At 40.0% G+C, this 23,443-nt stretch overlaps 1 protein-coding gene across 6 annotated transcripts in view; it reads left to right on the top strand.

Moving 5' to 3' along the window:
- The window catches only part of DENND5A (DENN domain containing 5A), an 82,067-nt gene that overhangs the window by 26,944 nt on the left and 31,680 nt on the right, over nt 1–23,443 (top strand). For 3 of the 6 annotated variants that reach the window (XM_077321756.1, XM_077321755.1, XM_077321757.1), the window contains 9 exons: nt 4,552–4,739; nt 6,023–6,337; nt 7,550–7,765; nt 11,804–12,038; nt 14,423–14,573; nt 15,510–15,603; nt 16,511–16,618; nt 17,107–17,238; nt 23,079–23,231. In XM_077321756.1, coding sequence (XP_077177871.1) covers nt 4,552–4,739; nt 6,023–6,337; nt 7,550–7,765; nt 11,804–12,038; nt 14,423–14,573; nt 15,510–15,603; nt 16,511–16,618; nt 17,107–17,238; nt 23,079–23,231 — 1,592 coding nt within the window. The remainder of the gene's footprint in view (nt 1–4,551; nt 4,740–6,022; nt 6,338–7,549; nt 7,766–11,803; nt 12,039–14,422; nt 14,574–15,509; nt 15,604–16,510; nt 16,619–17,106; nt 17,239–23,078; nt 23,232–23,443) is intronic. The other 3 variants (XM_077321760.1, XM_077321758.1, XM_077321759.1) reach the window with 1 other exon arrangement.

The raw sequence follows: 23,443 nt of genomic DNA, 5'->3' as shown, positions 1-23,443 counted from the left end.
ATGGTCTGGCTTTGAATCAAATCTGATTCACATCTTACTGGAAATATGACACAGTAGTCTTTTTTCTTGTTTTGAAATCTGATGGAAGAGAGGAGACTTTCTTCTAACTGTACAGTAAGATGGCTGGAGAAACTCACAAATAAAGGCTACTTTAGTGCTTGCTTTACTCCACAATGAGGCAGATAAGTTCCTACTCTTATACATAATTGACTCATTCTTATCCTGGGTGGTAGCCATAGCATCTAGTTTTGGGAGTAGCAGGTTAATCTCATACCAAAGTTTATTAATCAGAAGCAGCAAAAATGCCGAAAAGTAGAAAGCCGATCATTTAAAACAAAATATGACAGTTCATCTTCGTTCTTTAGTTTTAGTTACCAGATAATCAATGTTGAGATATATAGGTCATAGCTTTTTCATTAATCCAAAAACCTTGAATGGAAATATAATGGTTTCATCCACTTTCCTCCCTCAAAGGCAAGCTTTTCTCTCTGCTTTTCTTTCTGTTTACTAATTGAGTCTCCTGAGTAAAATGTTTTTTTCTTTGCTGAAGAACTCTGGCTATTCCACCGTGTCACAGTATGATATTTTGACTGTTAGCTCAGTCGAGGAACTTGAGGAGAGGATCAGGAGTCCTATTTAACTTAAACAACTAAAATGGCACTCAAGGCATTTTAAATTCAAAAAACAAAATATTTTATTTACCACAGAGGGGAAAGGTCAGGTGAAATCAAAGGTTGAATTCTGTTCATGTTAGTGTTCTTTAGATTGGAGCATTTGGCTGCCATTTGAATGCAAGAGTGGAGCTGCAACTCATTAAAACATGATAGATTCAGATGGATAGTTGTGTTGGTCTGAAGCAGCAGAACAAAGTTTGAGTCCAGTTTTGTTGGTCTTAAAGGTGCCACTGGACTCAAACTTAGTTCTAATTAAAGCATGTGTTATTTGATGCAGATGAAGTGCTGGCATTGTGTCATATTTTGAGTAAAGAATTTCATTACTAAATTGATGTTAGTTGTTCCTAATAGAATGATTTATTCTATTTGAATTCATTTTTAAACTATTTGGTTTTAGATTATCTCTGTAATACAGTATTATTGGTAACAATCCTAAAATGAGTCTGTTTTTCTTAGGACTAATGGATTTTTCTTAATATGGAATTTATACTGTGCTTGCAAGCCTCATATGCCTAGGTAAAGCAATTTTGTATTTCATTTCGTCAGGATCCTAAGTCTGAGGCTGGTAAGTGGAGTGGTCTATAGGCCTAAAAGGGTCTTTCCCTCAACCATAGGCCTTTATTTCCAAGACATTCTCCAAGCCTCAGGATTGGACTCAGGGAAAATTGAAGGAAAAGATGGAGCCAGTCACAATTAAAGAGGCAGAGCCTTGAGGGAAGAATCTGTAATGTCCTGCATAGGGTGGGTGTGTTCACACCTAGAAAGAGAGTTTCTGAGAGGTTAATTTTGGTAGCAGCTAATCTCTCATCCTGATTGGGGACATCTGACCTGAAGGGTATTACAAATTGACATAGAGTTAAAAGTCTAGTAAAGACAGTTGTGTTAGGAAACTTGGTGTTTTTCATTTCCCTGGAATTTATGCCTTGTGTGTTTGTATTATACTCTGTTTTTATAACTGTTCTATTATTTAACTGTTATAATATTTAATAAACTAGCCTTGTTTTTTGTTGTTGTTTTTTTTGTTCACTCTGCCTGGACCCTTCGCACCTCATTTTGAGCCATAAGGTACCCTGACTGTAGACAGGATTGCAGGAAATGTGTTCTAAGCCTTCCACAGCGAAGCCCAAGAACCAAAATGGTGCCAGCTAATTAAGGCCCTTGCCTGTTACAGGACTGGAGAGGGAAGGTGGGGTGTGGGGCTGGGGGGCTTCTTGGGAGAGGCTTCATGAGGCCCCACATCTTCTCATAACATAGTGGCATGTTGGTAAAGTACCTAACTTTTTATGATGAAAATGGGTGAATAATGGCACTGAGTTCACACAAACTTCATCCATACATTCAGATTTTCTGTAATCAAAATGTGGAATGTAAAAAGTTATAAAACAGGCTGTAGCTTTTAGTGTATGTGTATACATTTTCAAATGAGATACTCAGTCTTTCATCCTAAATTTTTTCAAATTAATAGATTGTTTGCTTGTGAAAGAATGCACTTCGTAGTAAGCTAAACTGGTCAGCATAAAGAAACTTAAGCTATTTGCAAGTTGAGGTTGTATTCATTATGTTGTTACGTTGTTGTTAGGTGCGAAGTCGTGTCCGACCCATTGCTACCCCATGGACAATGGACAATGACAATGCACTATGTAGTTCCCCATTGTTTTAAAGTTCGTTTTGAAAATAAAATTGATATGTTGCATAGTTTTGCTAATTTTCAGAATTTTTAAGACAGTATTTATAAAAAAATAATAAAAGAAGAATCTGAACTCAAAAGTTTTGCATTGTCCTTAAGATTTCTGTATTACATGGTACATGGTAAGGTAAACTTGACCTAATAAAAAATTATTGCAGTGACTTGAATGTACCATAGTATTTCTGTGCATGACTTCCTCACCTTTCCTGTAGCAGTTGCAGATGCCCCCAGGAATGCTGCTTTTGAAGATCCCCTGTCACCAGGAAACAGCATTTTGGGGGAATTTGGGGATACAGCAGAAGGGAAGGGGTGAGAAAACCGCTATATGTGGTTGGAAATCCACCCAAAGTGGTGTACTGGAAGATCCAATCCAGTAGTTTGATATAATAATAATACTGAGGAAAATGTGCTATAATAACCTGAGCACATATAATGTAGTTTATTGTAAAGACAATGCACAAATTTTTCTATGCACGTGCCTGCATTGTGATGGGCTATTGGAATGGAAAGTCAGCAAATTCAAAATTTCTCTATAGTTCTCAAAATATTGTATTTCATTCTTTAATGGTGCTTTGTAGTGAAATTTTATCTTTGATCACCATAGAGAAACTTCTTATAGCTGATATTTTTGGAATTTGTGTTGCTCAGTCCCTTATTTTTGTGTCATAATGCCACGGTTTGTGATATTTGTATATAGTGGTGCATGCCCTGGAAATATCTATATAAGACTATTGTAATGTAATCTATGTAGGCTTGCTCTTGAAGACTGTCTGGAAGCTACCATTGTTATAGAATGCTGTGGCCAGAATGTTGTCATAGGAACCGTATTACTCCACTTCCTTTCGGTTTACATTGGGTCATAATTTGGTTCTGACCCAAATTTAAGGTGCTGACATTGAACTTTAAACCCCCATACAGCTTAAGTCCAACATATTTAAAGAATACCTTTTTGAATATGAATCTACTGACAACCACTGTAGTCATCCTAGAAGCCCTGCTTCAGATGCCCCTTGTTTATTTATTTTATGTATTAATTGTACTCATATGCCTTTTAGGGATGTGCTCCTTGGCTGGGCTGGGCTGGGCTGGGCTGGGCTGGGCTGCCTCGGTGATCACCGAAGCCTGAGGCAGCTCATAGGAGGCCAGCTCCATGGTGTGGAGAGTAGGGACGGTGCTGACTGCTGGTCGCATGCAGGTGCAGAGCTGTGCAGCCGGTGGCTAGCACACCACTGCTGACCTCACATGCACTACCTTGGGCTTTGGTGATCGCTGAGGCAGCCAAGCCAATTGCCTTCACTCCTGGAACCAGCCAGGCCGTGGCAGCTCACAAGAAGTTACAAACATACAATTTAAAATAGTAATAAAAATCCCCTCCCACCTACACTGACCATCCAACTCCTAACTCTCCCCCCTTCTCCATCCGAACTATCTAGCTCAGTGGTCCCCAACCTTTTTATCACCGGGGACCGATCAACACTTGACAATTTTACTGAGGCCTGGGGGGGGGGGTAATCTTTTGCCGAGGGACGTCACCACCACTGCCTGAGCCCCTGGTCCACTTGCTTTCCTGTCAGCGCCCCTGACTTCCCGCCACCTGCTGGGGGACGCTGCCAGCAGCAGCTACGCAGTGCCATGCCGAGGGGGAGCCCCAGCCATGGCGGCCACTGGAGAGCACCAAAGGTGAGCCGACGGCAGAGTGGCAGGGAAGCCCCTGAGGCAGCAGCCGGGGAGGAGGACGAGGAGGAGCCGCGGCCCGGTACCAACTGATCCACAGACTGATCCCAGTCCCCGGACCAGGGCTTGGGGACCACTGATCTAGCTAACCTGTGTGCCTGGATAAATCAATTGAACTAATAAAATGCCATCTGAGGTGGTAATCTGAGAAAGGGCTTTCTTGGTTATGATGCCAAAACTTCAGAACTCTCTCCTCAAGAAGGTTCTGATCTCTTCCTCTATTGTCTTCTGCCAGTAGGTAAAGACTTTTTTGTTTTGTTTGGCACTCACTAACTCTTATTAGCCCTCTTTCCTGTTTGTATATTTATATGTATGTATGTATATATTTTTAATACTGAAATGTTTTAATATTTGCCACCTTGGGAATCCTTGTTTGGAAGGAGAGGTGGCATAGAAATATTCTGAATAAAAATCAATATTGCAGTTTTGTGGCAACTGTTTTTTCATGTTTTGTAGATTATCAGAGACTGATGACTGTGGCAGAGACAATCACCGCACTGATGTTTCCTTTCCAGTGGCAGCATGTATATGTTCCTATCCTTCCAGCATCTCTTCTACACTTTCTAGATGCTCCTGTCCCTTATCTGATGGGCTTGCACTCGAATGGACTAGATGACCGGTCTAAACTAGAACTCCCCCAAGAGGTAAAAATGAAAGGTTTGTCCAGAATTGGTGTTCACTTTATTGCATACCAAGTAATAAGGGATTGTAACCCTGTTTATTGATACCATAGAATTTAATGCCTTCCTGCATTGTGCAGGGGGTTGGACTTGATTATCCTGGAGATCCATTCCAACTCTATGATTCTAAATCAAATGTTTGAGACTGAGTAACCTCTCTTGGTAGAATATTGCCTTGATGAAAGTTAGGAAGTTCAGGCAGTACTTGGTCATGCAAATGTTTTCTAGTTTTCAAGCACTGGAGGAGAAAAAGCTTGCTTAAAAGGCCTAAATCTTGTGTATGTAATGGTGATGGAACAGAAGTCTTGTATAATTGTTGTTAATAACTTCACTTATCTCCTGCCTTTTCATTGAGACTCAAGGCAGGTACAGAATATTAAAAACAATTCCATCAAACAATGCAGCAGTGTTAATGAAGTATGGTAAACAAATTTTCTAATAGGACTTAAATCTTAAACTATTGATGAAAACATCTCAAGAATTTCAGCTTTTATTTAAAAACAATTTCTTTCTGACAGATAAAGACTTATTAAAAAATTGAACTTCATCAGTCTCCCAGTCTCTCTCCACTTGTTCTTTCTTTGAAAACCATGTGTATCATGTATCACTATCAACTTATGTCTGATTCATTTCTGTTTTCTCATTGATTTCATTTTCTTTATACATACCTGTCTATATACCTGTTACTTGATTTTTTAAAATATATATTCTGGGACAGTTCTATTGAATGGATAGTTTAGCGAGACTCCAGGAGTAAAACAAAAGTGCAGTCTTGTTTTAGTCAACTCAGTGGATTATTATAATTTAAAAATATTTAAGAGATTTATTAAAACTGCTTGGCGCAGTGAGGGCATTGCTGCTGACTGAATCAACAATTCTATGTCAGTTTTTAGATGTCTTTTTGGAAATACTGATTACATTTCTTCTTGGGTTAGGTGAAACTGAAAGAAGTGGGATATGTTAATTTCCCACTATTCTATTGTGGATCTATTGTGAAGCTCTGACTTAGAACCATGAAAGTTTGGTTTTCTTGCTGCACAAGAATTGCAATACAATTCTAGTACTACAGAGAGCATTAACAGGGAGCCCAGAAAGGGTAAATTAATTGGCATGCGTTTAGGCTGTTGAATATGCTTTTTTATTCAGTTATAGCGTTTCAGATTTGTGTATTATACAAACAATATCTCTACAGAAATTTTCATCCTCCTAATGGCTGCTTTTCTATTTCTCCTGACTTTAACTTCCAGGCAAACCTATGCTTTGTGGACATAGACAACCACTATGTTGAGCTGCCAGAAGATTTGCCTCAATTTCCAAATAAACTTGAATTCATTCAGGAAGTCTCAGAGGTCCTTATGGCTTTTGCAATTCCACCTGAGGGAAACTTGCATTGTAGTGAAAGTGCCTCCAAGATGAAAAGTCTCAGGACATGTGACATAGTCTCTGATAAAAGAAATGGGAACATAGGGTCACCAATCAATTCTTACAAACTGTTGAAAGAAAATGAGACCATAGCAAGGCTCCAAGCGCTCGTGAAAAGAACAGGTGTGAGCCTAGAAAAGGTAAGTTATATAATATTTATGGGAGTTTAATTGCAAACTGGTGTATGGCAATACTAGACTAATCTGGGATTTAAACTCTTAATTGGCATTACTACATGGTTCTAATATTGGTTTTCTTGCAAGCAGTCAATTAAGCCTGAGAAACATGGAGGAAGATTTGTCTACTTCAATGGTCATGGCTGCATTCAGACATCACAATCAACTGTGGATTGTATAAATCAGTTTGTTGTGGGGGGGCTTTAGCAATCTACCTGATGTACATAGCAGTCAGCAGGTTTCGTAGAACCTAAGTAATCTGCTACTTTTATCCTTTCACAGTATCTGTGGATGATTTGTAAGTGCTTTTGCATTGCCAGTCTGCTGTCCCAGCCTCACGTGCTGTTGGTCTGGAGAGAAACCTTGCTTTACTTTAGAAAACAAAGCAACAGTATAGACGCAATACAGAAAGATAAAAAGGATTATATAACAATTGTATATATCAAGGATAAATCAAGCCTCCTCCTCTCTACATTTGGCTAAGGAATATCTGTCCTTACAAAGTAGATTATAATCCTCCTGTCTCCAAGAAGCAATATTCAAATCCCCTACTGTGCCTTTGGCACACAGTCTGTGGTAGGGAAGATCTGAATAAAACTGAAACTGGGGCACTTTCCAATTACCTAATACAATTTAAAAAACAACAACAAGAAAGTGAGAAAACTGAAGAAATCTGTTTCAGGACACACAAACAAATGGAAAACATTCTCAGAACTGCTGCTTTTGCTATTGTCAGAAAGGAACAGAGAGAGAGATGAGAATTTTGTTCTAAGTTTATCTCTTTTTACTATACTGTACAATGTATATCAATCTTTAAATTAATGTGTACAATCTCTTTTTGTCTTTTTTTTCTTTCTAAAATAAAAGAAATCTCTATAAAAAGAAAGGAATAGAGAGAAAAGAAATGGCTTCCATTGAGGCAAATTTCCCTCTTTGATTAAACTTGATAGTGTTCCAAAGCTTTTTCCGTATAAGACCCCATATGTGTGGTCATTATGACCACAAGGAGGCATTGTTGTCTTTGTTACACCTGGTGTTAATGGTATCACAATATTATTCTGTCTCAGATCTTCAGAACAACAAATGTCCATGGCTGACATGGCCTAGGTATCTGACATGCTTACCTTTTATTTCCCCAAATTCAGAACTACTATGTAGACTTCTAATTTATTTCAGCTTGAAGTTCGGGAGGAGACTGGTAGCAAGAAAGACCTGAAAATGCAATGTGATGAAGAAGAATTCAGAGATTACCAGCTCAATATTCATGTACGAGAGGTTTTTGCCAATCGTTTCACTCAGATGTTTGCAGATTATGAAGTGTTTGTTATTCAGCCCAGTCAAGACAAGGAATCATGGTTTACAAACAGGGAGCAGATGCAGAATTTTGATAAGGTGCGTATGAAAAAAAGTATTAAAATAATAAAGATGAAATTGATCATTAATTGCATTAGTCTGTAATATAATGTGTGTAATATAATGTTTTTAGAGTTGTAATGAGCTTCCCCTAGACAGGGAGGTTCTGTCTTATAAAAAAGTTCCATGACCAGAAAACATTGAATTCATGGCATCTCAAAATATGTTGAAAGTTTGAAAAATTTAGTCATGTGTTCCTTATTTGTGTGTACCTCTGCTTTTCAAATGATTAAGAATAAAATAATAGAAGTCTTTAATCATTGTACAAGAAATATTTCTTCATAACATTTTCAGAATTGTCCTTTAAACTATGCTCCTACTTGTCCTCTGGTTGTTAACCTTAGATTTTTCAGTGCGGTGTCACAGCAAATTATGGGCTTCATTATAAAAGAAGGAATTAGACAAGATTGTGCATATCCCCAGTTCTCAAAATGCTGCGTACTGTGGTAAACCTCCTTCAAATAGGCAAACACGTAGCTTTGACAGAAAACTCAGTAGTTTGTTTCAGAAGAGAACCAGAAGATAAAATCAATAGAGATCAAAAGAAGCAAAGAAATGGTGTATATGTTAAGTCCATGTGAGCCTTGCTACTAATCCCAGTCAAGAGCCAGCAAAGCAGCTCCCTTGAAAATGGTGGGCATGTGAGGCGGGAGCCAAGCCAAGGTGCAGGGACTCAGATGATGACCATGGAGTTTGGGCAGAAGCAGCAGCCACCGGTGTTGCCCCAGCCTCCTCCTCTGCCTTCCATGAAACAGATGCCTGGTGGCAGCACCAGCAGCAGAGCTCAGTGCTGGAGTCCATGGCATGCACTCACTACCTGATTTGAATCTTCACTTGTTGGTGCACACTGTTAAGCCAAACAGACCATTGCCCCCAATTAGTTTGGAGATGTGGCTGTTAGGCTAACACTGAGACCTTTAGGTCAACTTTACTGAGGCCCTCTATCCTCAGTGAAAGCCTTATTAAATTAACAAAAAGTGTTAACATACAATCAAGGAAATTTATTTGGTGAACTAGAGATATAATCAAAAAATAACATACAGACTCAAACATACAAGAACCCTTAAAAAAAACCAAAATGTCATCGATATAGCTTGAGATAGTATTATATTTATCAGTCCTGCATGTAATCTGCACAGGGCTTTTTACCCACTCCCAGATCGACTAAATCCCTGCAGTGTACACTGAATTTGATTTCCATTTTGATTTTGGGCACTTTAAATTTTCCCTATGCAACATGCGTGATTGATTCATAGTGACCCTATGAATCAACCTTTCCCCCATGATTCCTGGAGTGGATATAAGCTTCAGTATTTCAAAAACCGCCATGAGTAAACGTGTAGATGTCTCCTTTTTGTGAATTAACTCACTGCTTCGTATCTTGGAGCAAAGCAGTCTTCCCTGATTGTCCAAGGCATCAGTTCAAAGACTTCTAGGTTCCCGGTTGCAAGGCTTGTCTTAAAGTGACTGTGCTCCAGAAGCCCTAACTTCTCTCAGCAGAAGTTCTCTGCTGTCACCAATCCTTCCCCCCCATTCAAGAAAAGAAAGAAAACTCCCCTCCCCACTCTGAGCTTTCACAATCGAGTGCAGAATACTTTGTTTCAATTGGGGGGGAAGGGTGTAGAGAAATACCTGAGTTCAAAATGATCTGAACTCAGCAGGATCCACAATGGAAAAAACAAAGAAAGTGCAGAATCAGCCCAGGAATGAGAATCAGCATTCATCAGTGGGTGGCTTCAGGCTTCCAATACCTGAAGTCTCAGCTTGTAGGGATGATGATGTAGTTCCCCCACAGTAGGAAGCCCTTGTGGAACCACAGGTTGTTCTGTCGGAATGTAAATAACATGAAGATGGATCTTGGCACCCCTTGGGCCACCCCCTCCATACCTAGTTGAGGATGTGGGAAAGGGTGTGAAAATGCGGCAATGTCTGAGCCATGGAGTGGTGGCCTTGGCAAGATCTCCAGGAGGAGGGGTCTGTGGGCAGGTGATGGATCCATCTTCATAGCCAGCAACTGAGGGTGTCAGTGTGGTCCATGCCCTGACTGGGCTGATGCAGCAACTGGTAGTCGTAGCCTTTCAGGAAAATGGACCACCACAGCATCCAGGGTGACATCTGGATGCATCTTGCAGTCTGAGGTGAACTGTCCCAGCAGTGGCTTATGTCCGTGAAGATTGTAAACCTGGACCATTAAATATAGTCATGGAACTACTTCATGCCTGCAGTAATGGCTAGTGCTTCTTTGTTGATCTTGCCATAGTTCTTCTCTGCCAATGACAGTATTTGCAAGTAGAAAGTGATAGGGGTCTCTCTGCCACCTGGCAGTTTGTAGCTGAGAACTTTCCCATATCCATGTGGAGATGTGTTATAAGCCAAGAAGACAGGCTGCTGTTCTACCCACTGGAAGAAAGGTATATTTGGTGGGGTATCAACACCTTGCTCCCGCACCAGCATGGTGTAGAGGTTAAGAGCAGCAGATTCCTCATTCCACTACATGCAGCCTGCTGGGTGATTGTAAGCCACTTTGAGACTTCTTTGGGCAGTGAAAAGTGGGGTATAAAAAACAACTCTTCTTCTTCACTACCACCATGCCACACCTTGCCTGCCCAGCCCAAATGTAAGTAATTGAATCCAGAATCTTCTTGAAACCAGATTGGAGCACCGTATGTCAAACTGGAGACTAATAAAGCCTTATAAACTTTAAAGGGAGCAGAATATATTGAGCTCCTCTGAGGTATAAAAAGGTTTTCTTTATCAATAATTTTCTAGGCTTGTCTGGATGAAAATACTAGCCCATTTTAGAAATATAACAAATACTTAAATATTGAAAATGCCACTTGAATCTATCTAATGACTTATTAATTAGATTGTTCATTAAATTTGTTTTCCACATATAATCTAAATCTTCGTGGTAGTTGCAAAAACATTACTTTTTCCAAAACATTATTTTATTTTTTTATTCAAAAGTTCATGTGAACAATATTGAAAAAATATTTTATAACTTTGAATAATCTGACAGAATTATGCATATGCAGAACTAAATCATCCACATATAATAACAATGGTAGTACCAGCTAATATGGCATCATGTACATTTGTAGCCAAAAGTAAAGGTGCAAAGTGTTAATATAAAGATTTTTTTTAATGTACAGATAATACAAATCCTTGTTTCATAACCTTTTTAATACAAACAGGTCCCAAGAAGACACTGTATGACTGCTTCTAGCCTGCAGAGAATTTCAAATATATATATTCAAAATTAAATTTAATAATCTCTTTGGAATATTATTCATAATTAACTTGTTCCAAACGCAGGCATGGGAAACTGTATCAAAAGCTGGATTAAGCCCACAAGGGAAGGGCGGTATAAAGATCTAATAAATAAATGTTACATATAAATGACTAACCATGGGCTGAATATATCTTTATAAACCAAGAATGCTAGTGTAAAACAGTGGCAAACACAGAAAAGTATTTTCTAAAACCAAATTGCTCTTGCCATAAAATATTTTCTTCTAGCCAATTTTGAAGCCTTTTTAGCTACTTTACCTGTCCATTTCATTCTCCTCTGTTTCCAGGCAGTGGAAAGCACTACTGCCAGGGTGATAGGATAAGGAGTACAGAGGCTACAAGATAGGTGAGAGGTTATTGGAAAGATTGGTCTATCCTTGGAATGAAGCCCACATCTCAGTGAGGTTTGCAGCTTACGTCCTTTATTCCTTGTGGCAACATCTGTTTCAATGTAGGAACCACCTGCCAACCACAAGCCCTACAGGGCAATGGTCATGGTTGTCTTCTTGGAACATGGTGTCACATTGGGGAACAATGTCCAGAAGAGGCACAGGTCACCTCTGTATCACTGATTTAGTATATCTTTGTTTCAAGATGGTGTATGTGTTAAAATAGAGAAGGTTAAAAAATGAATAGTTGTGTAGATGGATCAAAGATTGCACTTATTGTTCTATAGAAATTACTTGACAGGAGAATAAATAGATTTTTTTCCTCTTCATTCACTAGGCATCATTCTTGTCTGACCAGCCTGAACCTTATTTGCCTTTCCTCTCAAGATTTTTGGAGACACAGATGTTTGCTTCTTTTATCGACAATAAGATCATGTGCCATGATGATGATGATAAAGATCCTATTTTGAGGGTGTTTGATTCTAGAGTGGATAAAATTAGATTACTAAATGTTCGTACACCAACTCTGCGCACATCAATGTACCAAAAGTGCACGACCATCGATGAGGCTGGTAAGGACTTAAATAACTCTTTAAAGGGAATGCAGCTGGTTCTATTAATAGTACTGAGGTAATGTGCAAATATGAATGTGCAAAACAGCATTTGAGAAATGCAGGTCCTTAAAAGTTATAAGGACAAATGACATTGGCCATTATCCAACCAATTCTGGAGACATAAAGGCAAAAGGGGTTATTGGAAAGATTGGCCTCTACCAATTCCTCCTGTTCATGGAGTTCCTACTGAAATCTTGTGGACCTTCAGGAATAGCACAGGAAGGAAACTAGGGGTTTGCAGTAGAAGGGAGAATCAACAGAAATAGTTTACTCTTCCTGAGAACACTTAGAAATGGTAGTTGCATACAGGCTGCTATCTAAAACAGTGGTCCCCAACCCCTGGTCCGGGGACCGGTGCCGGTCCATGGATCAGTCAGTACCGGTCTGCGGCTCCTCCTTGTCCTCTTCCCTGGCTGCTGCCTCAGGGGCTGCCCTGTCACTCTACCGCTGGCTCACCTTTGGTGCTCTCCAGTGGCCGCCATGGCTGGGGCTCCCCCTCAGCGTGGCACTGTGCAGCTACTGCTCGCAGTGCCCCCAGTGGGCAGCGGGAAGTCAGGGGCGCTGGGGGGAAAGCAAGTGGAGTAGGGGCTCAGGCGGCGGCAGCAACATTCCTCGGCAAAAGACTACCCCCCTGCCGGGCCTCAGTAAAATTGTCAAGCGTTGACCGGTCCCCGGTGATAAGAAGGTTGGGGACCACTGATCTAAAATACTATCTGTGTGGTCCTATAAGCAGAGTTATATCCTAAGTCCATTGAAGGGTAAAAAGGGCAACATACTGCTTAACATTGCACTGCATGTTTCAAAAGCAGAGATAAAAGCTTACTTGGTCATCTCGAATATCACACACACACAAGAATACTGAATGCCAGACTATTGTTCAAAAACATAAGGGCCTTTTTTAGTGCTGGCTCCACCCATCCTGAGATCAGGGGCAAAGCTCTAGCACAGCCTTTTTCAATCTTTTGACTGTGCAGGAACCCCTGAAATATTTTTTTCAGGTTTTGAGGAATCAGAGAAGTGGATGTGGGAGTCAGTCATAGTTTCCATTTTGGAGAAAGAGATTAGGCCTGTAGAGCAACATGGGAAGTGGACTCTGGTGAAGTCTACTGATGTCAGTGGTCACCTAAACTTCTGGGAAAGTCCGCATAACTACTGGAGAGTTTTTGCATAACCCCGGAGTCCCCGGGAACTCTGGGTGGGAATCCCTGCTCTAGTGGGTAAAGTGATGCCTTCACACTGACCCATTATGCACGGGGGGAATAACGCACAATCGGGGTGGAATGGCGGCGAATAAAATCACCAATTAACACATGGTGCTGGCTGCAACTGGCTGCAGCTTTGGTGCATGCTGCCGAAAAAGCCGCGTTAGCGAAACGCGGAAGAAAACGCAGCTTCCGGGTGACTGGGGCGCAATCAGAAGCGGCGCCGGGATCGCCGCGTGCATAATTGGTTACTCTGGGTTTTGCCACCGTTGCGCCCCGTCCCGTGCATAACTGGACGCGTCTTCCCCCTCCGCGTTTTCTATGTGACCCGAAATCGCCGTTTTGGCGGCCGTGCATAATGGGCCAATGAGTTGTTATTTCACTGCCACAGCAGCATCACAAAGAACCTGAGCCAGGTTTTCTTGGCTTTTATCTTCAACTTTTTTAAAAAAGAGAAATCACTTTTTGGTTACCCTTATCTCTTTTCTTGGCTTGGATATCGTTAGATGGACATGAACTGTTTAATGTTTCCTCCTCCACCTTGGGTGTTAAGACTTTGTTTAAGCACTGTCTAAATTGCAGCACTAAACTACTCTGCCCTGATGGGCATTATCCTTATCCTTGTTTGTCTGGTAGAGGTTCTTCTTTTTTCTTGCTTTGAAAAAGATATACTTTTTAACCATATTTAAATCACCCCTTTTCAACTTCTTTACTGTTGAAAAACCCAAGAAACACACAGTTGAGAAACCCCAGAAGTGGTATGATCATGCAGAATATGGTTAGGAAACATAGCTGTATACACGCCCCCTAGGGCTCCTCCCCTTCCACTCCAGGCTCATCATTGGCCATTGGGGGGGGGGATGGGTTGACATGACCATATATGCTCCTATCACCTGATAAATCTTTAACAAATTTAAAAGTATATAAAAATTAACTCCCACCCATTCACAAAACCTTTCCAGGCCTGTCAAGAAACCCCACAGTTTTACAAAACCCTGGTTTGAGAAAGCCTGGTCTAAACTAACACAGGTTTCAGTCCTTCCATTTTTGTATTCTGTTCTATTTCCCAACTTAGCATGAAGCTATCCATTCATTACAATGGGTTTTAAGACGTGTTTGTAATGGTTTGTTTTTCTTCAGAGAAAGCTATTGAGTTACGGCTGGCAAAAATAGATCACACTGCAGTGCATCCCCACTTGCTCGATATGAAGATTGGACAAGGAAAGTATGAACCTGGATTTTTCCCTAAGCTTCAATCGGATGTGCTTTCTACGGGACCAGCAAGCAACAAGTGAGACAACTGAGTTTGGAAAGATATTATGCATACCAAACTGAGTGATTTGGGACCATGTAACTTTTACAATTGTGATCAGCAGTAATAGCTGTGGGGCATAGCCTTTGTCTTATTCTTGGAGGATGTTTTAGGGCAGTATATCAATGGTCATCTCTATTACACAGTGCCATAAGGGGATAGTTTTGTTCTTAACAGGCTATATGCTTACAAGAGAAAATTCTTGAAACTTCAGATAAGAACTGCAAACAAAAGGAATAAACATGAAATTAATACCAGACACATCTCTTGTTCTTGATTTAAACTGTTCCCCAATTCTGTGAAGATCAATTTGAACCACCATTGCTTTCAGCTATATCTGGTAAAACAAATTCTGATCAGAACAGATAGAATATGCTTATGGATAAACTATAGTATGTGGCACTGTTTTTTGTCAGTTTATTGTCAGCCTCAGTTTCTTAGAATACAAGGTGGACCCACACAGTTTATTTCAGTTTCTGAGTTAGTCTATCTTATCTCCAACATGCTGCCCACCAGTATTTTCCCTGGTGCCTATCAGGTTTTTCAAAAAGTAAGTAAGGGACTTTTAAAGATAAGGATTGTCATTGGCTGTCCTCATTCAAATGAAATGGGTTTTCATGGCAGCAGTGGCAGTTGCAAACGTTTAGGAGGACTAGTAATCACCCAGGCTTGTGCTTCTATTCCCCATTTCAGGCTGTCCTTTTTATTATCCCTTCTCTTTCCCCTTTATTTCTTTGTTTTTCTCTTTTGCAGTTCCTTTACAAAGTGTGGAGTGTGATGTTCTGTTTGGCTCTGCCTCCTTTGGCAGCCATTTTGGGGTGGCATTTGACCCCCCTCTAAAAAATTTCAAAGATGGCCACAAGTTGAAAAATGTTGGGACTTTTGTCTTATATAATGATTCTTTTGATTTTCCAGATGGACCAAACGAAATGCACCTGCACAATGGAGGCGAAAAGATAGGCAGAAACAACACACAGAGCATCTTCGTCTTGACAATGATCAGAGAGAGGTAAAAACTGTTCTACAACAAAAATGTTAAATTTTAATGCCTTTCTTTTATATAGCTGTCCTTGAATTTCCCACCATCCTCTTCTGGATAACATACCTTGAACACTGCAATCCTGAGTCCCTGCATAGACTTAAACTGGAATAATTTAGCATAGGATCACATTGCCTGTATTTTAAGAAGCCTGTTTATTTTCTTCAAAGTTGCAGCACAATAGGATTTCTTTTTCATTTTCAGTAATGTGTAAGCAATAGAATGCCATGCTTTAATTGCAAATACTAATTAGCAGAGATTTAGAGTAAGTAATATAAAAACACTGCTTGTGTTATAAATGAAATATTTCATGTTTGATATGTGTAGACTCTGTAAAGTACAGCCAGCCAGCGTACTTGGTTATTTGTAATATTTGAGGGATTTTTTTTTCTAAAATAGACTACTTTTACATATTAGGAAAAGCTCCTGAATGTTAGATATCAGAATTAATTAGTACATAAACTTGTTTGGTAAATGAATGAGTAGAAATTGTCTGATATTGTAATTGTGAATTATGAAAATACTGTTAGTTATTCTTACAAAATCAGGGCAATTATGTAAATGAAAAAAACTAGAAGAATTAATGTATTATTTTTGGACAAAATCTGTTATACAGTTACTTGGGAGAAAGTAATCTTTCATTTGATTTAGTATTTGATTTGTTCGTTACTTGATGTGTTTAAATTTCTTTTAATTTGTAAGTTGTGTTGTATTGTATGTTATCATAAAGTCTCAAGTCATCTTATGGCCTCTGTCCTGTTTTTGCATGTGTACTTTTATTATTTCTTGCATAGCTACCATGCTCTTACCTAACATGAGCTGTTTAATTTTTTTTATTTTATTTTGCTTTGTTTTGCTGTCTTCCCTGTCTTGCCAGCACCTGGACTTTGTTTTGCCAGAGCTTCAGTTGCAATTATGTTTAGACTTGGACCAGCATGATTGGCCTTTCACGCACTCTATAAAATCTGTTTCAGAGCTTTACCTGGTATGTTGTGTATGCATAGGTATGTGTGGGATGTGATGTGACGTATTTCATCTTCTATGAATGCATAGTTTGTGGTTATGGTTCATACATTTAACTGAATTTCAGAGTGAAGAGATTTTTCTTTTGGTCAAAGCTGAATGTTCTAACTTAATATAGACCTAGAATAATCAAATTGGTGTTCTATTTCCAGTGTATTCGACAAGTTCAGTGCAGGAGTCTGTATGATATGGAAAATATTTTAATATACCTGCAGCTAGCAGGTAGCAACTAGACAAGCTTTCAAAACAAAGTTTAAGTTTCACCGGAAGAGTAAAATGTATAGGTCCTTGTGACATCAAACCATTTTATTTTACAAGATGGGAAATTATTTCTCTAGGAATGGTGATAGCAAGAAAACAGAGGCATAACTCTTCAGAAATATATTAACTTGTGTTAGTTTTTTTAATTGTACCTTTGCATACATTTTGTACTTGCTTACTTTTCTACAGAAGTATATTCAAGAAGCCAGGAATCTGGGCAGCACCATCCGACAACCCAAGTTGTCTAATCTTTCACCATCAGTTATTGCACAGACTAATTGGAAATTTGTTGAAGGTTTGCTTAAAGAATGCCGAAATAAGGTATTTGTCTTCCCTATTGCTTCAGCTTTTGCTGGTGATGTAATCAGGGATGGGAGGGGCATCACAATTTTTTGGGTTTTGATTTATTGGACCTGAAAAAAATTGGTATTTCTGAAAAAACTGGATCTTTTTCAGAATCTCCAACTTTTCTGACTCCAGTAGACCTGAGAAGAAAACTGCCAATTAAAAAATAAATGCTAGCTGACTGCACTACAGGAGAAGCTGGCTGCAATGTGGAGGTCTCTCCCTGCAACACACTTGGCAAGGAGCTCTCAGCTTCTTCTACTACTCTGGCTGATCTTGAGCTGGTTCTTCATGCATCTCAGTTTAAACCAAGATGCAAGAGGAGCCAGGGTCGTAATAATCTGAATAAAAGCCAACCCCCCCCCCAAATAGCTCGCATTTGGACTCCATGTTATTGGTAGCTTATCAGATTATCCAAATAATAGCCCAAAAAATAGCAGTAAGGTATTTTCTGAATATTTTTTCAGTTTTGTTTATACTGAATGCAAACCTCTAGAAGTATCTAGTACATGTCAGCCTGCCTTCTGCTATATGTGATTTGCTAATGAAGAAATAACTTTTGAAATCTTATAAAAAATTTTCATGTTAACATATAGGTAAAGTTTTATTGTGTATAAATATTACCTTTTAAATGGCTATGGAATATGATTCAATATGCCTTTCTAGTATAATTGAGACATAGTTTTTTGGTAAGCTGTACATAAACCATTTATAATTAATAGAAATATTTTATATGCTATTAGCTGTCACAAAATCTGAAATTGCATGCCCCTGGAAGTTCAAGAAACTCTTTTTACTGAATATGGCAGCCATATATAATTCTAGCAGATCTTCTGGGCCCACCTGGAGGCTGACATCCTTGGTTCTTGCTATGTATTGTTCCACTCAGCCATTACACTGTTCCAGTCATAGCTTGAGAGAGCAATACTTAGTATTCACTGCCTTTTACATCATTCCTCTTGGTTGAATCAAGAATTCTGACCAATTGTATTACAGAATGACTGTCCTAATTAGCCATCACTAGCTGAGGTGGTGCAGATTGTGGCACCTATTATGCATGGCTGCCGAAACGGCAGAAGACTCCTCTGAAATTACTGCAGCTGCAGGCTGTAATAAAAATGGTGGAAGGGAATGAGGAACGCTCTTTGCAAAGGAGTTTTGTGGGTACATTCAAATACAACTTAAGCTTGAGATCACAGTGTAAATCTGATGTTGCCCTAATTCTGGAGTTTTGTCTGTCAGAGCTACAACTGATATAATTCCACTTGGGATCACTTCATATACTATGTAGTTCATTTTTGGTCTTCTGTGCAACCCCACATTGGGACAGCACTTGTGCAGGCCAGCCACCAGAAGTCTCAACCAGTAGTTTCTTAGGAAATAATCTTGAGGAAGTTCCTCCCCCTTGGAGCATGTTAGCACCTGTTGTCCAACCCAAACAGGTTAATTTTTTGTCAAGGTCTTCTTGAGATCATATTTCAGAAAGTGTTTTGTAAGAGGTGTACTCGGTGCAGTACAAAAATGATGAAGTAAGGCAAATACTCACTCTGCCTCTTATGTTTGGGTGAGGGGCAAAACATGACTTCATGTACATTTTGCCTGCAATTTCCCCCAAAGGCCTAATCTCATCATGCCACGTGCTTAAAGATCAGATATGGGGTAAAAAGCTCTTTCAAGTTCTGTGAGTTAAAGTACCATATGGGGAGTGTTCCTCAAGGCCAAGTCCACAGACCTTAGAGAACAGGGTTGGCCACGAGAAGTCAGAACAGTTACAAAACCCAAGAAGGTAGATAGTCCAACCTCCTTGTTTGGTAGTACTGCCACCACCTCTGAATGGGTCCCTAAGCGTCCAAGACTCAGAGACAGTCTTGAAGCCTATCAGGGAATTACCAGGGAGCTTGACCCTGTCCAGGGACAAGTCCCACAAATCAAAAGGCTTGGTTGGTAGTATGGTACGAGTTAGGCAGGCTAGGCTTCGACTTAGCTTGTTCCAGAATCAAATCACAAAGTTCTAAAAAATTAAATGATATTTATTAAGGTGCACAAAATATAAGTTATATACTAGCAATGAGAAAATAAAAATGTTGTACAATATTTCTGGATAACACAAGAGACTCGCAAGAGTGGCAGGATGACAAGACAGAATTTCAAAGTTGCAGGTTCACAAGGTACAGAAAAGGGTTTCCCCAAAATCTGAACAATGTGATGTTACAATAGAAAACCTTTATGGCTTATTCCCACATGGGGTCTTGGGCACAGAAAACAATCATATCCAAATTAACAATTTATTAATTAACCAATAGGGTTACTAATGTCAACCTAGATGAGCCAATCCTGAAACAGATGATGTAATGTTGACTCATCTTACTCAAGGCCCATTTCTCATAACAAGCTAATTGGGAACATCTGAAGCCAATTGTATTATCAGTAGGTGCAGACAGTGTTAGGTTTCTCAAGGGCACAGGTGCAACTAATTGCTGCTACATTCTTACACTATGAGAAGCAAAAAACTTTCTCGTGCAGCCCACTAAAGATTTTGCAGGGCTGAAGCCCCAAGTTTCATGAACAAGATTTGAAGCTACTATTTCACTACAGGGAGGTTACCAACTTTTCTTATGGAAGAAGAGGGTGCTCTGCATTGAACTCCTCTCTGATGGCAAAAAACTAGCCAAATCATTCCAGACAGAAGCCTTTCAGAATAACAAATTAATACCGAGAGGCGGCATGCAGCTGATTGCTCTACTGTGGCATCAGCCATTATTTTGCACAGACATGTGTGGCTAAAATCAACTGTTTTCTCTGTTGAATCAAGACAAAAAGTTGAAGATCTATCATTTAAGGGCTCCATATTGTTCTAAAACAGATGATGTCCTTTCACAAATCAAGAACAACATTTAGACTGCATTTTCCTTTGGCATCACACAAAGGCATGCCCCTTCCTTATAGGTATCAACAGCTAACCTATCTGAAGCAGCAGCACATTAACATAAGGACAGCAAAAATCCCAGTGAGGTTATTAGGTTTTCCAAGGTCTGGATGCTACAGCTGATAGATTCATATATAAGTACTTGCCATGGAAATGGTTTCACTGTAACCAGTTCCTCAAGAACAATGTTTTATGATATCCCAGTGCAGGTATACATTTGCAGTGATTTCAGGTCTCTATCATTCTGTGAACAATCTGCATAAAGACTGCTAGCATAGTAAAGCTAATCTGACCATTTGTTTCTTTCTAAAAAGGAGGTAGGCTTAGGAAGCATTTCAAACTGCAGGGTGGTGGGCACCTGACTCACTGTAGTACATGATGGCTTTTCACATTATGGCCTATTATGCATGGCTGCCGAAACGGCGATTTCGGATCACATGGAAAACGTGAAGGGGAAAGATGCGAAGCAAACCGCTTATGCACGGGACGGGACGCAATGGCAGCAAAACCCAGAGTAATCAATTATGCACACGGCGACCCCGGCGCTGCTTCTGGTTGCGCCCCGGTCTCCTGGAAACTCCGAATCTGTGGCCGGTTGCAGCCAGCACCATGCATTATCGGTGATTTTAGGCGACGCCATTCCACCCCGAATGCAGACCTTCCCCTCCGTGCATAAAGGGCCTATAACATGCCTCTCAGACAGTCCTGTTATACCATACAAATTCATCTTGACTTCCTGGAAACTCCACATTTGAGGGCTAAAGTATGAATCCTAGAAATGAGGAAGTTTAAGTTTTTGTTGTTGCTGAGGTTATCATTAAACATAAAATCATGTCCATACACCCTAATGGCATGCTGGCTCTCTGACTGGCCCTTGGGAGATGGGGCCCTCCCATGGGGGCCACTCTGAGAAGCTGGCACACTGTCAGTACACATTGCAGGGCCTCTGATTGGCCCTCGCTGGGAGGAGCTCCCCCAACTGAGGCTTTTCCAGTTCTCTGTGGGGGCCATGAATCTTGCAGCTTCTGCCATGACACACTACTCTCCATCTTCTCACCTGCACCGCAGGCTGAGCAGTGCTACAAGCTACTGCCCTGGCTGGCTGCTGCCAGAGATGATGGGAGCACAGGAATGAGAGCCACTGTGAGCCTCTCTGGTGCCTAGGCACTTGCCTCCATGTGAGGTGAGGAGCCCACACTTCTCCTGAGAGGGCCTGCTCCTGACTCCTAAACCCTCACTGAAAGAGATGCGGGGGGGGGGGGGGCTGCCAATGGCAGAGGTCCATATAATCTACTGCCTATTCTTTAACTGGAGATTCAACTGGGGACCTTATGTATGCCAAGCAGATACTCTACCACAGAGCCACAGTCCCTCCCCCAATTACATTAGACAGAAGAACAAAGAACATAAGAGCCCTGTTGGATCTGACCAATGCTCCATCTAGTACAGCATTCTGTTTCACTCAGTGGCCAACTAGTTCTTCTGGCAAGCCAAGAACAGGACAGAATCTGAGGTGTTCTTAAACAGAAAAGTCCCAGACTCTTCAGTCTTTCCTCACAGGGAAGGTACTCCATCGTCTTAGTTGCCTTTTGTATTTTTTCCAGCTCTGCAATGTCCTTTTTGAGATACAGTGACCAGAACTGAACACAGCATTCTAAATGAGGCTGCATCATAGATCTATAAAGGGACATTATAGCATCAGCCATTTTATTTTTTATTCCTTTCTTAATAATCCCTAGCATAGAATTTGCATTTTTTACTGCCACAGCACATTGGGTTGATACTCTAGTTGAACTATCCACTATTACTCCAAGCTCTTTTTCTCTCACAGCAAGGCCAGACCACACTAACCTATACTTAAAGTTGGGATTTTTTGTTTCAGTGTACATCACCTTAAACACTAACTTGCACAAATAACAATTGTTTGCTGATTGGAGAATTCTACATGAGCAGAAGTTCCTTCTAAATAAGTGCAATATACTTCCCAGGTCCCATATTTAGTGTGTTAAGGAAATTGCTGACAATTCAATGTGTTAATGTGATTTTCGTACCCAGTGTGAATTAGTAGGTAGGTGATAGAAATCCAGAGAATTGATAAATATTCTTTTCTTATTTTGGAGATCAGTGACTTGTGGCACTTGAGGAAATTTTCATCCATTGTACTAATGCTTTTAGGATTCCTAACTTTTATATTTTTGAAAAGATTTATAGTGCTTATGGTGCGAAATAAGTTTCTATAAAATATGTAAAATGTTCTGAAGGCTTGGAAATAAGGTGGCAAGTAATATAGTGCTTGAAATCAGTCTTGTACTTCCTGATTTTCCTCATTTGGTGCTAAATGGCCTGTAATATTCCCAAACAGGTATTGTGTATTTAATCACATGTGCTAATATATAAAGTATTTGTACATTACCTATGATAGAAATGTAGTTGTCCACTGTGTTTTCATTGTTGTGCTTTGGAACAAGTTTACCATCCTGACCTAGCCAAGTGTAAGTCTGTCAAGTGAGCAATCCTGGCTGTTTCATAACAGAAGAACATTTCTGGCTGAAACTGGATCCCAGCAACCTTTTCCACTTTCAGAAAGCACTCCCACCCACAGATGGGGAGAGGGATTTTTGCTGATTCCTCTCTTCTCCTACAGACCCTCCTGATGATTGTAGAAATCCACTGACTTCTATGGGCAAGATTTTGGGAACATGAAAGTCTGCAGCTGTTGTATGCGTGTGTGTGTGTGTGTGTATACATTGGGAATTAACCTGACTGCAAACTACTTGGTGAAAAAACATAATGTAAAAAACAAGCACTGTAGCCACTTGAAAATATACTGTCTATAAAAATAAATATATGAACTCCAAACCTATTGTTTTGTTTTTTTGTGTTCCAAAAGACAAAGAGGATGTTAGTGGAAAAAATGGGCCGTGAAGCAGTGGAACTTGGTCATGGTGAAGTTAATATTACAGGTGTTGAAGAAAATACATTAATAGCCAGCCTCTGTGATCTCTTAGAAAGGATATGGAGTCATGGTTTGCAGGTGAAACAGGTAAGATAATGGAATTGCTGCTGTATAATAATTTTGCCACTGTTCATCATAAAATTTAAACATGTTTTTGTATTACTCCTGCACATGCTAAATGCTAGCTGTACTGGTGAAAAATTGCTTCAAATCTTTTGAATGGGATTAAGATATCATATGTAAATGAGAATTGAGGCAGGTCGAGCTGTTTAATTGAGCATTAAAATTCTTAAATCCTT

Source organism: Paroedura picta, chromosome 2, assembly GCF_049243985.1.
Source record: "Paroedura picta isolate Pp20150507F chromosome 2, Ppicta_v3.0, whole genome shotgun sequence".
Taxonomy (NCBI): Eukaryota; Metazoa; Chordata; class Lepidosauria; order Squamata; family Gekkonidae; genus Paroedura; species Paroedura picta.
This window is presented reverse-complemented; position numbering and strand designations above follow the sequence as displayed.